The sequence below is a fragment of the Martes martes genome (assembly GCF_963455335.1).
Source record: "Martes martes genome assembly, chromosome: 3".
NCBI classification, from domain to species: domain Eukaryota; kingdom Metazoa; phylum Chordata; class Mammalia; order Carnivora; family Mustelidae; genus Martes; species Martes martes.
Window position 1 is genome coordinate 178,768,332 of NC_137890.1, and position 14,124 is coordinate 178,782,455.

Consider the following 14,124-nt stretch of genomic DNA (forward strand, 5'->3'; position numbering starts at 1 on the left):
ATATTTGAGGGGTGCCTGGGTGGTTCAGTCGGCTAAGTGTCAGCCTTCAGCTTAGGTCGTGATCCCAGGGTTCTGGGATAGAGCCTGTGTCCGGCTCCCTGCTCAGCAGGGAATCTGCTCCTTCCTCTGCCTTTCCCCCTGCTCATGTTCTCTCCCTCTCTCTCAAATAAATAAATAAAATCTTAAAAAAATAAAATAAAATATTTGAAATAGTGCTGAGAAAATCTTGAAAATCTGTATTGGTATTAGTATACCTTGGTTCAAAAATTGCAACAAGGCCTCTGAATGATAAGAATATAAGCTAACATGAGAATTCAGTGTAAGGAAAGTTATTTTCTGACCATATTAATAATACAATTTGGAGCACCTGAGTGGCTCGGTTGGTTAAACATCTGACTCTTGATTTTGGCTCAGGTCAGTGATCTTAGGGGTCATGAGATTGAACCCCACTTGTGCTACATGCTGGGTGTGGAGCCTGCTTGAGCTCTTTCTCCCCCTCCTTCTACCCTTCCCACCAACCCCTGCATATACTTCTTAAAAAAAAAAATATATATATATATATATATATATATATATATATATAAAAAACAATATACATTTATTTTAGGAAGTTGGAAAGAGAAGAAAATATGGAAATGGAAATTATTCTTCTACAAATTACAGATAATTACTGTTGCTATTTCCTTCTGGTTCTCTTTTTCCTCTGTAAATATTTTTTTAGTTATATAGTTGAAATCATACTGTATAAACAGTTTTCTATCCTGTTTTTATCAATTTTCATTACCAGATAAAATTTCTTCTTGTAATTAGAAATTTCTTATAAATATAAACTTCAGTGGCAATTTAGTATCATGAATATGTACAGCTTTTTAGTCATTTCATTCTTGTTAACATGTAAATTGATACTAGTCTGTAAAGTATAAGTAATGCAATGATACACAGATACTTAATGAACTTTATTTTCTTACAGTGGCTTTCTAAAAGTAGAGCTCTTAAGGTAAACAGAATAAACATTTCTGAGGCTCTCCGTGCTTATTTCCAACTTGTTTTAGAAATGTAACAGGGATGCTTGGGTGGCTCAGTCCGTTAAGCATCTGCCTTCAGCGCAGGTCATGATCTTCAGGTCCTGGGTTTGAGTCCTCCATCGGGCTCCCTGCTCAGTGGGGAGCCCGTTTCTCCCTCTGCCTGCTGCTCCCTGCTTGTTTCTCTTTCTCTAACAAATAAAATCTTTTTAAAAATTCTTTTTTATTTTCTATTTTTTATTAACACAGAATGTATTATTGGCCCCAGGGGTACAGGTCTGTGAATCGTCAGGCTTGCACACTTGACAGCACTCACCATAGCACATACCCTCCCCAATGCCCATAACCCCATAACAAATAAAATCTTTTAAAAAAAGAAAAAAGAAATGTTGTAACAATTTTACCTTAGTAAATGAGTTTTCCCATTTCCCATAATCCTTTCTACCTTAAGAATTATTTTTAAGGGGGTGCCCGGGTAGCTCAGTCGTTTAAGTCTGCCTTCAGCTCAGGTTATGATCCCAGAGTCCTGGGATCAAGCCCCGTGTTAGGCTCCCTGCTCAGTAGGGAGTCTGTTTCTCCCTCTCCCTCTGCCTCTTTCCCCACCTCTCTCTCTCAAATAAATAAATAAAATCTTTTTAAAAAAGTATTATTTTTCAGATTTGTTTAAGGATTGAGGCTAAGTACTTTTATTTATTTATTTTTTTAAAGATTTATTTATTTATTTATTTGACAGAGAGAGAGATCACAGTAGACAGAGGCAGGCAGAGAGAGAGAGAGGGAAGCAGGCTCCTTGCTGAGCAGAGAGCCCGATGCGGGACTCGATCCCAGGACCCTGAGATCATGACCTGAGCCGAAGGCAGCGGCTTAACCCACTGAGCCACCCAGGCGCCCCAAGGCTAAGTACTTTTAAATATGATAGGCAAATTTTTAAATTTACAAGTATTTGAATACTTTTTTTTTTTAAGATTTTATTTATTTGAGAGAGAAAGAGCACAAGTGGGGGCAGGGGCAGAGGAAGAAGCAAACTCCCCACTGAGCAGGGAGCCTAATGCAGGACTTGATCCCAGAACCCTGGGATCATGACCTGAGCCAAAGGCAGACACTTAACCGACTGAGCCACCCAGATGCCCTTGAATAAATTCTTAAACATTAATTTCAGTTTCGGTGTTACGTTTCTCTTTGATTGGTTTAATTTGGCCTTGTAGATTGTTACGTAAAACACTTTTTAAAACTTTATAGTTTTTAGGTAGAGTTTATTTGCATTGATCGCCTCTGGATCCTTTCTAGCCACAATTTTTATGTATTTTTAGTTCACTTTTCCATCTGTGTCTTTATTCATACAGTTTTGTTTTTCTGAATGGGTACCAAAATTAATAACTTTCTAAAAATTCCCAATTGTCTAATGCTGTATTTCTGATTCCTTCTCACAAATGACCACTTGGGTAGGTACAAAGATGACAGTCTTTTTCCTTTAATACTAAGTATTTTTGCATCCTTTTTTCATTTAATTTTTTTTTAAGATTTTATTTGTTTATTTGACAGAGAGAGATACAGTGAGAGAGAGAACACAAGCAGGGGGAATGGGAGAGGGAGAAGCAGGCTTCCTGCTGAGCAGGGAGCCCAATGTGAGGCTCAATCCCAGGACCCTGAGATCATGACCTGAGCCAAAGGCAGACACTTAACAACTAAGCTACCCAAGCGCCCCATTTTCATTCGATATTTTAGAGAGGATCTAATGTATTCTCAGTTTTGTCACTGAGGATGACCTGACTTTGTATATGTATCAGTGTCTGCCTGCTCACCCTTTGGGTTCTTATTTTTGGTGTTAAAATTCAAAATTCTGTCAGATTTTAAGTAGGTGACACTCAGATGTCATTTCTTTTACCTGGGAATATCATAGATACTCTCCATTATCAAATTGAAATGTTTTAATTCTTTTTTCTTTTAAGCTCAGAAAAGGTTATTGCTTTACTTGTACTTAGTTCTTTGCTCTCATGCAGAGACTTGTTTTGTTATGATAGACCTTCAGACTTTTGGCTCTTCTCTCATAATTTTTCTCATATCTTTTTTCTCTGGGTTTAGTGAAAATTTCTTAAATTATGTTCCATCATTTTGTGAGTTTTCATTCTGGAGAGCATGACATTGTTACAATTTTTAATTTATTAGCCTTGTTTGTCATTTCATTCTTACAAGATTTCTTTTTTATGAAAGTTCATTTTAGTTTATTAGGACTTTTTTTTTTAAGATTTTATTTATGTATTTGACAGACGAAGATCACAAGCAGGCAGAGAGAGGAGAAAGCAGGCTCAGCAGGGAGCCTGCTTCCTCCCTTCTCTCTCTGCCTGCCTCTCTGCCTACTTGTGATCTGTCTGTCAAATAAATAAACAAAATCTTTAAAAAAAAAAAAAGATTTTATTTATTCACTTACTTGAGGGGTGTGGTGTATAAGCAGGGGGAGAAGCAGAGGGAGAGCAATAAGCAGACACCGTGCTGAGAGCGTAGCCTGACATGGGGCTCGATCCCACAAACCTGAGATCATGACCTGAGATGAAACCAAGAGTCAAGAAAGTCAATGAACTGAGCCACCCAGATGCCCCAGGACATACCTTTTATTGTAAAGGCAAACTTAAGCATACTCGATTTGTTTTCTAGGATGAGGTGGACTGTGTTATAAGTTAATGTGAATCTCTGCACGGATCTTTGAGAGAGACATGTCAAGACTTAAACTGAGGGAAATTAAGGAAAAAAACCACTGGGGGCAGAGGGATTTGTTTTGAAATTGGGAAGTATGAGTCCTCCAGTTTTGTTCACTGTTAAATGATAGGTTTGGCTATTCTGGGTCCTTCACATTCCATGTGAATTTTAGGATCAGCTTGTCCATTTCTGTAAAGTATTCATCTGTGATTTTTGATGGGATCATACTGAATTTGTAAGCTCAGTTGGGGAGTATTGCCATCTTAACAGTATTAAGCCCTCTAATCCATTAACTTGGGATGTCTTTCCATTTAGTAAGTTCTTTAATTTCTTTGAAAGTTGTTTTGTAGTTTTCATTATATAAATCTTATGTTGTTACTTTTTTAAAAAAAAGCATTTTATGCTTTTGATGTTATCCAGAGTTTGACAGAGTAACAACATCTAGTAGGAGTTGGTTTGACCTGCTCTTTTCCCCTAACAAATAGGTAAAACACCAACTTGCTTTATATACAGTAGGTCCTCAGAATGGCTATTTCTAGAAAGTTAGCAATAGCGAACTGCACCGGACTCCCAGTTTAGAGTATAGTTATTCCAGACTCCTTTTTTATTTTTATTTTATTTTATTTTATATTATTTTTTAAAGAATTTATTTATTTATTTGACAGATGGAGATCACAAGTAGGCAGAGGGGCAGGCAGCGAGAGAGAGAGAGGAGGAAGCAGGCTCCCCGCTGAGCAGAGAGCCCGATGTGGGGCTCGATCCCAGGACCCTGAGATCATGACCTGAGCTGAAGGCAGAGGCTTTAACCCACTGAGCCACCCAGGCACCCCTTATTTTTATTTTTCTTAAGATTTTACTTATTTTAAAGAGAGAGAGCATGAGCGGGCTGAAGGGCAGAGGGAGAAGCAAGACATCCTACTGAGCAGGGAGCCTGATGCAGGGCTCAATTCCAGGATACCGGGATCATGACCTGTGTCAAAGGGAGACGCTTAACCAACTGAGCCACCAGGCGCCTCCAGACCTCTTTTTAAAGGATTATTTTTACTTATAAGAGTAATATATGCTCATAGAACACGTATGTACTAATTTTACCGTTTTCTCCAAATTACAGTTTTATGACTGGTGTTTTAATTTCTCCCTTTTGGTTTTCAAAATCATATGACTTTTCTCTAATGACTGTTTTTGCCTTATGTTTTGTATCTTGCTGTATTGAATAAGAATCAATTTAGGACAATTTCAGTTGGCATAAAGTTTCCAGAATTATTCCATTAACCATTATCTTATGAAGTGAGGTCCCTGATTGGCTTAGTTGGTTAAGCATCTGACTCTTGATTTTGGCTCAGGTCATAATGTCATGGTCATGAGATTGAGCCCTGCTCTATGCTGGGCATGCAGCCTGTTTAGGATTCTCTCTCACCCTGTCACTTTGCCCCTCCCCCCCAAATAATAAATAACACATAAGTAAATATTTCATGAAGACAGTGTTCTGAGCATCTTGTTTCTTTGTTTCCCACTCTTAAAACTAAAATATTGCTATTTCTGGTTTTGACATCTATTTTAAAATGGGTTAAGAAGATGAGGTAAGGGGCGCCTGGGTGGCTCAGTGGGTTAAAGCCTCTGCCTTCAGCTCAGGTCATGATCCCAGGGTCCTGGGATCGAGCCCCACATCGGGCTCTCTGCTCAGCGGGGAGCCTGCTTCCTCCTCTCTCTCTCTCTGCCTGCCTCTCTGCCTACTTGTGATCTCTGTCTGTCAGATACATACATACATACATACCTACATAAATAAATAAATAAATAAAATCTTTAAAAAAAAAGAAGAAGATGAGGTAAGGTCTTTGTCAGCACTGAATAGGAAAGGGATTAAGTATCATTTCAAGAGTCACATTTAATTTTTTTATAATGATAACACTGCAGGTGTGCTAAAAATCCGTAATTGTTTTACAGGATTGCAAGCCAGGTAGCTGCTTTGGACCTTGGCTATAAACCTGGGGTGGAAGCAATTCGCAAGAACCCTCCCAAAGTGCTATTTCTCCTGGGGGCAGATGGAGGTTGTATCACTCGACAGGATTTGCCAAAGGATTGTTTCATTATTTATCAAGGTAAGTAGCATCTGTGATACTAGAAACAGAAAAGAATCCTACATTTTGTAGATTAGAAACTGTATGGCAATACATTTAGTCAAATGAATATTTTCCATTCAGGAGTTATACACACACACCTTAGTATTTTTTAAACTAAATCATAGGTTTTATTAGTTATATAGCTGATATTGCTGTTAAGAATTTACCTGGTGGGGGCGCCTGGGTGGCTCAGTGGGTTAAAGCCTCTGCCTTCGGCTCAGGTCATGATCCCAGGGTCCTGGGATTGAGCCCCGCATCAGGCTCTCTGCTCAGCGGGAAACCTGCTTCCCCCTCTCTCTCTGCCTGCCTCTCTGCCTACTTGTGATCTCTATCTGTCAAATAAATAAATAAATAAATCTTTAAAAAAAAAAAAAAAGAGAGAGAGAGAGAATTTACCTGGTGGGGCACTTGCATAGCTCAGTCAGTTTTAAGAATCTGCCTTCATGGCTCATGTCATGATTCCAGAGTCCTGGGATCTAGCCCCACATCGGGCTCCCTGCTCAGAAGGAGCCTGTTTCTCCCTCTCCCTCTGCCCGCCCAAATACATGGGGACTCTCAAATAAATAAATAAATAAAATCTAAGGGGGGAAAAAAAAGAATGATTACCTGATGATATTTAATAACAAAGATTGAGAAGAAACCTAAATGCCCCAGTAATGGGAATGCTTAAATAACGATTTATTTATACAGTTAAATGTTATGTAACATTAAAATTCAACTTTTCAAAGAATATTTGGCATTATTATATAATCAGAGGAAAGCACTTTTACATAAATGGTAGAACGTTTTAAAATCATGAATGCAGGGCACCTGGGTGGCTCAGTGGGTTAAAGCCTCTGCCTTCACTCAGGTCATGACCCCAGGGTCCCGGGATCGAGCCCTACATTGGGCTTCTCTGCTCAGCAGGGAGCCTGCTTCTCCCTCTCTCTCTGCCTGCCTCTCTGCCTACTTATGATCTCTGTCTGTCAAATAAATAAAAAATAAAATCTTTTAAAGAAAAAAAGAAGAAAAGAAATATTTGATAGTACTTCTCCAGGTTTTTTGTGTTTGACTCCTTTTCTTGAACTCTCACTCATTGTAAATATAATGAAGTTTCCTTAGAATAAATGGACTCCATTTAGAATAAATGGAGTCCAGAATATTCCTGGATGTTTTACAGAGAAAAGTATTACATAACTCTCCACTTCATTTTATACAAACACTATAAATTTGTAATAGGCTTTTTATTGCTGTGGTACATAAAGAGCATTATATAATATTTTGTACCTTTTGTGTGATAAAGTTAAAGCAAAATGCATAATTTACATCCGGTTCTTAGTCCTCTGCAGAAATAATCATTGATGATGGCTTTGAAAATGTATGCTTCATATATTTTTCTGTTACATATGAAAATGTATATAGATGAGATTAGACTTCATATATTCTCTAACTTTCTTTCATCCAACTCAAGGTTTTCTTTTCCTTCTAACAGTTTTGTTAAACTATTAAAATTTTCATTATACTCTTTCAGCCTTTCATTATACTGTTTTCTATAATACCCTATTTATGTTCTTTTCGGTATTACCACTGTCATTCCTGTTCCACATTTTTTGTTCCTCCACCATTTCAGTCTATTTTACTGAATTTCTCTAACATACATCTGAGCATTTCCACTTGGTAATCAGCAAGAGAAATAATATACCTAGTTGCCCATGATACATGTTTGTATGATATTATACATATTTCTGTATTTCCAAAAAATAATTTGGGGGGCATCTGGGTGGCTCAGTCATTAAGAGTCTGCCTTCACCTCAGGTCATGATCCCAGGGTCCTGGGATGGAGCCCAAGCCCTGCATCAGGCTCCCTGCTCAGCGGGGAGCCTGCTACTTCCTTTCCCACTTCGCCTTCTTGTGTTCCTTCTCTCCCTGTGTCTCTCTCTCTCTAAAAAAAAAAAAAAAAAAAAAATCTGTGAAGATAGCAAATGCTTATCAGTAATTTTCTTTGGGAAGGGAGTTGAATTGTGGGCAAGGTGGGCTTTTTATTACACAATTTTTTTTATGTTCTATATGTTATAATTTTGTAAACACTTTTGTGATTTTTTTTTTTTTTTTTTTTGACAGAGAGGGAGGGAACACGGACAAGGGGAGTAGGAGAGGGAGAAGCAGGCTCCCCGGTGAGCAGGCAGCCTGATGCAGGGCTCCATCCCAGGACCCTGGAATCATGACCTGAGCCAAAGAAAGACACTTGACTCCTGAGCCACCCCAACACTTTTGTAATTCTTAATGGGATTTAAAAAGGATATCTTATGTTCATGTATGAAACCTAATCACTTTTTTGCTAAAATTTGGTTTGCCATTTTCCATCTTTTCTCAGGACATCATGGTGACGTCGGCGCTCCAATAGCTGATGTTATTCTCCCAGGCGCTGCTTACACAGAGAAGTCTGCTACTTATGTCAATACTGAGGGCCGAGCCCAGCAGACTAAAGTAGCAGTGACACCTCCTGGCTTGGCAAGAGAAGACTGGAAAATTCTAAGAGCCCTCTCTGAGGTATTTGTTCTGAGTGATGCTGCTAATGGGATGTTTGCCTTGTTAGCTTGTCAAAATGATTTTCAGAGTCAAGGAGGATGCAGGTCTAATGTGCAGAGGTAATTTGAGTAATCTCTTTAAGACAAATGTATTCAGAAAATGGGGTTAGATATTGGTGGTTTTATTTTTTTTTGCCTGGTGGTTTGTTTTTTTGCCTAAAAACACTTATTTTAATTCTTTTTATTATTAAGAAAAGCATGAGGGGCACCTGGGTGGCTTAGTGGGTTGAGCATCTGCCTTCGGCCCAGGTCATGATCTCAGAGTTCTGGGATCGAGGCGCACATCGGGCTCTCTGCTCAGCTCAGCAGGGAGCCTGCTTCCCCCTCTCTGCCTCCCTTTCTGCCTACTTGTCTGTCAAATAAATAAATAAAATCTTTTAAAAAAAGAAAAATAAAATATAAAAAAAGCATGAGATTTAAAATAATATACAGTTGTCTGTAAACTTTGTATATGATCAATATTGGGTTAGCAAAAGCATTCAGATTTAGCATAGCATTATCTCTTTATTCATTTATTTCACACAATCTAATTTCTGAAGAGAAGTTACTAATGTACTGACAGTTCCTTATGAATTAGAATTTTTGACAGTTGTGTTTTCCACTTAACCACTTAATGTACATGCAGATGGGTACCAATAGAACTTACACTAGCACATTACTTCAGGATAGTAGCAGTTACGTATGATTTGAATTTTTTTAAGTACTAAAGCTTTATGTCAATTCTGAGGACCTCATATTTATAGATTGCAGGTATGACTCTTCCGTATGATACTCTGGATCAAGTAAGGAACAGATTGGAAGAAGTCTCTCCTAATCTTGTCCGATATGATGATGTCGAAGGAGCCAATTATTTCCAACAAGCAAATGAGCTCTCTAAGGTAAAAACTTGCCTGTGTTCAGTTTTCATACTAGCGTATTCTCTGATGTTAGTTTTCACTTATATTATTGACCTCATAATCCTTTTTTTGCAGCTAGTGAACCAGCAACTTCTTGCTGATCCGCTTGTTCCACCTCAGCTAACAATAAAAGACTTCTACATGACAGGTATGCATTTGTTAGCGTTGACTGCCAGATAGAAAGGAGGGAGGGAATGAGATCACCTAATTTAGCATTATGATTCCAACCTGCTTATGAGAATATTTTTTTCTGATTTGACTCTAAATTTTAAGTATAAAATTTACTCTTGTGTATAAGGTCACCATATAGCAATTTAGGGAGAATTTTTTTAAGTGACAGCTGTGAAGGTTTTTCTGAGAATTACAGTAGAAACATCAAAACACTTAAATGTGAAGTATGTTAAAGAGTGCTTCTGGGGGCGCCTGGGTGGCTCAGTGGATTAAAGCCTCTGCTTTCGGCTCGGGTCATGATCTCAGGGTCCTGGGATCGAGCCCCGCATCGGGCTCTCTGCTCAGCAGGGAGCCTGCTTCCCTTCCTCTCTCTCTGCCTGCCTCTCTGCCTACTTGTGATCTCTGTCGGATAAATTAAAAAAAAAAAAAAAAAAAAAAGAGTGCTTCTGATGGGGGCGCCTGGGTGGCTCAGTGGGTTAAGCCGCTGCCTTTGGCTCAGGTCATGATCTCGGGGTCCTGGGATCGAGCCCCACATAGGGCTCTCTGCTCAGCAGGGAGCCTGCTTTCCCCCCTCTCTCTGCCTGCTTCTCTGCCTACTTGTGATCTCTCTCTGTCAAATAAATAAATAAAATCTTTAAAAAAAAAAAAAGTGCTTCTGATGGACATTGTTAGGGATGCTTTTAAGGAATGTGGACTTACTGAAACTTGTTTACTGAAGATCTTACATTTGCTATGATGTGATATAACAGTTGATATATAACATCTGTGTTCTGAGCTAGTTGAGAGATGATTTTAAATAATATTCTATCTAAAAGCAGATGGTATATGTAAAAATTTTTTAAGCGTATTAATCTAAGATTATTTTGGGGTTTTTTTAGTTATTTATGAAAGTTGTTTGTTGTAGAATACATACCTAAGCCCAATGAGCAAAGAATAGTTACTATGATCCCCCTATCCAGAAATAACTACTTTTATTTTCTTAACATTTTGTCATACAGGGATATACACGTACATATTTAAAGAAAAGATATGATTATTCATATATTGGGGGGAGGGGTTGACAGCTTCATTGAAATACCATTTACAGACCATAAAATTCACTGAATTCAGTGGATTTTATTTTTTTGTTGTTTTTTTTTTTAAAGATTTTATTTGAGAGTGAGAGAGTGCATTCATGCACATAAAGAAGTGGGGAGAAAGGGCAGAAGCAGAGGGAGAAGCAGACTCCCTTCTGAGCAGGGAGCCCAACATGGGGCTAGATTCTAGGACCCTGGGGATCATGACCTGAGCTGACTGGGCCACCCAGGCACCCCTAGATTCAGTGGATTTTAGTACACACACTATTTTATAAACTTTCTTTCAGTGACAGTATTGTGTGCATATTTGTCCTATCTTTAGTACTTCTCTATAATAATTGTAATGGTTATATACTGGCATATTGTATAGCTGTATATAATTATTTAATCATTCCTAGGAGTACTTACTAAAACCATTTAGCATAGAAGGGGCTTATTTTCTGGATTTGTTGTTCTCACATTAGATACAGTCACATAGAATTTTACAGTCTTTTGTTGTTGTTCCTGAATATGTGTAACAAGAAAGTTATATTGTGTGCTTATTTAAAAATTGTGCTATCAAAATGCACATTTTCTTAATATCTTTCAGACTCAATTAGCAGAGCCTCACAGACAATGGCCAAATGTGTCAAAGCTGTCACGGAGGGTGCCCAGGCAGTAGAGGAACCATCCATATGCTGAAACTTCTGCTAGGAACCCCATTTTCTTACAGATAATTAATGGACAGTTATGTTGGAGTGATCCCCTACAGGTTTATCTCTTTAAAAAATAATCTGAATGGTGTAATACTCAAGGTCGTACCTTGCTTATTTGAAAATGATGCTACAGTTATCAGTGAACTTTGAGGTTTCAAAGACATATATGTATTGTGTGTAAACATTGTTAAATTGTTCAATAAACAGTGTATACAGACGTTCTTTCACATAAAAGTATTGGCAATCTTTGTGACACATAAAAAGAAAATTCTTAAAATACGAGTTTTTGTTTATTTTCATTGATATTTATGTTTGTAAAAATGGATGAAATAAGAGCTTCCATCAGAACCCACTGGCTTCTAGTGGTCAAGGAGGGATTTGAGCATTCTGTCAAGCTGAGTAAATAGAAAAAAATATGTGTAACATAATCACACATCAGATATGTATCTTGGACAGCTATAACTAATAATAATCATAATAATGATAGGTAATGATTATTCAGCTTTTTCTATGTGCTAAGCACTCTGGTTGTACATGTATTATCTTGTTTTGTCCTTGCTACAACTCTGTTATCTCATTTTACAGATGAAGACACTGAAGCCTGGGGATATTTGGTAGCTTGCCCAAGGTCATAGAAAAATAGTTAAGGACTCTAATGTGGTTCTCTCTGACTCCAAAGCTCATTGTTCTTACCTGCTACACATAATTCCCTCCCATTAATACAGATCTTAGGTGGTTATTTCTAAGAATTAGCATTGAGAAGGTTAATGGATAGTCCGTCTTCATGTTTTCTCTTGAACCTGTTTATATGTCATGGTGATTGATGTGAAATTCTTCTTTGTATAAGAGATTATCACACATGCACCACTGGAGTGATGGAGTTAAGGGATATAATTTAGGTCTTTGTGGATGTTCCATATTCATTATATTAACCATCTGCAGTTTTAAGTCAACTAAATTACTCCAGTAATAGGAGACAAAACTAACAGCTTTTATAATTTTCAGTTGTCAAAACTAAATGGAGTTACAATTTTATAATTAATCGGGAGATAATTTAAAGCCATATTAAATGTTTTTCAAAATCTATGGTCAGAATCCTAATCCTTTTGTTCTATAACCCTTATTCCTGCTTTCCCTAAAGACTTAGCCCGATTATAGGATGTGATATTCTTGATACAACAATAAGATTTTTCAAATAGTAGCATGTCTTTGATGCTTTATCTTCAAAAAGATAAACTGTACAGAATGTCACCTGTAAATTTTTTCCACACTGTTTATTTTTTCAATAGAGATACATTATGAAGTATATTTTGCTTAAAGTACTTAAAATTCTAAGTTGCCTGAAATTGTACAAATTCTTTCTGAAAGTCTTTGAATTCAGTACAAACTTTTTGTCCCCCTCTTCTTTCTTTACCCCTTAGCACTGTAGCTGACCTCAAGGGGCCATATGCTGCCAGTTTTGTATTCTACACAGTAATTTTCAGTGAATGTGCGTAGACTTCATAGGCCTGTTGGTGAGGGAATATTGTGTTCAAATGGAGAAAAGGTGATTATATGACCAAGATGGTTCAGAATCCTTGGGCTGTCATCTAGGCAATGTGTGTTGAACTTGTAATTCTATAAAGAATACCTTGTCTGGGGTAAGTAGTGCTCAGTAAAATTGCCTGTTTTTACATCAAATAAACATGAAAGTCTGTCTAATGGGGCACTTATTAATCCTGTAAAACTAAATATTAAGGTTATTGTGAACATAAACATTAAAGGTGGTTGCTAGGGGGGAAAAAGGCTTTCTGAAGAAGAGCCCCCAAATAGAAGAAAAATACATAAAGGTGAGAATAACCTGGCTGATAGAATTATGCTTCTAAGTAATGAAACAATGAGAAAGTTACAGAGCTCAAGGGCCAGGTTCCTTTGGGTGAAGAAGGCAAAGGGAATACCCTCTCATTTAAAGCGAACCTAAATACGTATCACTAAAGTTTTAAGTACATTATGTCTAATTTTCACAAAAACCCTGCAAACAATAGGTATTGAGACCTAAGAAATACCAAATAATTTGCCTAAAGCTGCAGAGTTAGAGACAAAGGCAAGGGAGTTTAATTAGAGATATTTGATTGTCCCATGTTGCCTCAAATATAAACCTCTTCGGACAGCTATGAAAATTGAGTAGATGTGCAAGAAAGATTTTAAAGCCTAAGCTCTATACAAAATGCTTCCCAATTTTATTATGAATTGTATTATAACAAATACATTAATAAAAAGTGTGATGCCCTCTTAGTAATACCTAGTATACAGTCATTTGTTATTGTTTGTTGCTGAGTTATTTAAATACCACTTCTTGCCGGGTCAGAACTTTGGAAAGGTTACTAAGAAAAATTTGAAGATTATTTCTTCATTTGTAAAATGGGGATAAAAATAGAATAATTGTATTTACCTCTACCTCATACTGTCGTTATGAGGATTAGGTCAGAAAACCTATGAAACTCTTAGCTTACTTCCTGACGCAGTACATGTTCAAAGTGCTCAATAACAAGACCATCGTTATAGGGAAATGTGTATTCAAAATTTTCTAACAGTTCAGGGGGTTGCAGGGAACCATCCATGGGAGTTTTGTTACTGTTTTTTAAACTAAGCTCTGTACCCAACATGGGGCTCAAACTCAGAAGAGATCAGCAGTCACTCTACTGACTGAACCAGGCAGGCACCCCCAAGGGAGTTCTTGATCCTAAAATTAAAAGTCCCCATTCTATGGGGCGCCTGGGTGGCTCAGTGGGTTAAAGCCTCTGCTTTCGGCTCAGGTCGTGATCTCAGGATCCTGGGATCGAGCCCCGCATCGGGCTCTCTGCTCAGCAGAGAGACTGCCTCCCCCTCTCTCTGTGCCTGCCT

General features: G+C 37.8%; 1 protein-coding gene across 3 annotated transcripts in view; it reads left to right on the forward strand.

Annotated features, from left to right (window-relative positions):
• NDUFS1 (NADH:ubiquinone oxidoreductase core subunit S1) overlaps nucleotides 1-13,518 on the forward strand; it is a 31,730-nt gene extending 18,212 nt beyond the window's left edge. For all 3 annotated transcript variants that reach the window (XM_080799282.1, XM_080799284.1, XM_080799283.1), the window contains 5 exons: nucleotides 5,661-5,815; nucleotides 8,190-8,365; nucleotides 9,147-9,281; nucleotides 9,375-9,447; nucleotides 11,136-13,518. In XM_080799282.1, coding sequence (XP_080655408.1) covers nucleotides 5,661-5,815; nucleotides 8,190-8,365; nucleotides 9,147-9,281; nucleotides 9,375-9,447; nucleotides 11,136-11,227 — 631 coding nt within the window. In that variant the 3' untranslated portion in view covers nucleotides 11,228-13,518. The remainder of the gene's footprint in view (nucleotides 1-5,660; nucleotides 5,816-8,189; nucleotides 8,366-9,146; nucleotides 9,282-9,374; nucleotides 9,448-11,135) is intronic.
• Nucleotides 13,519-14,124: the final 606 nt, after the last annotated feature.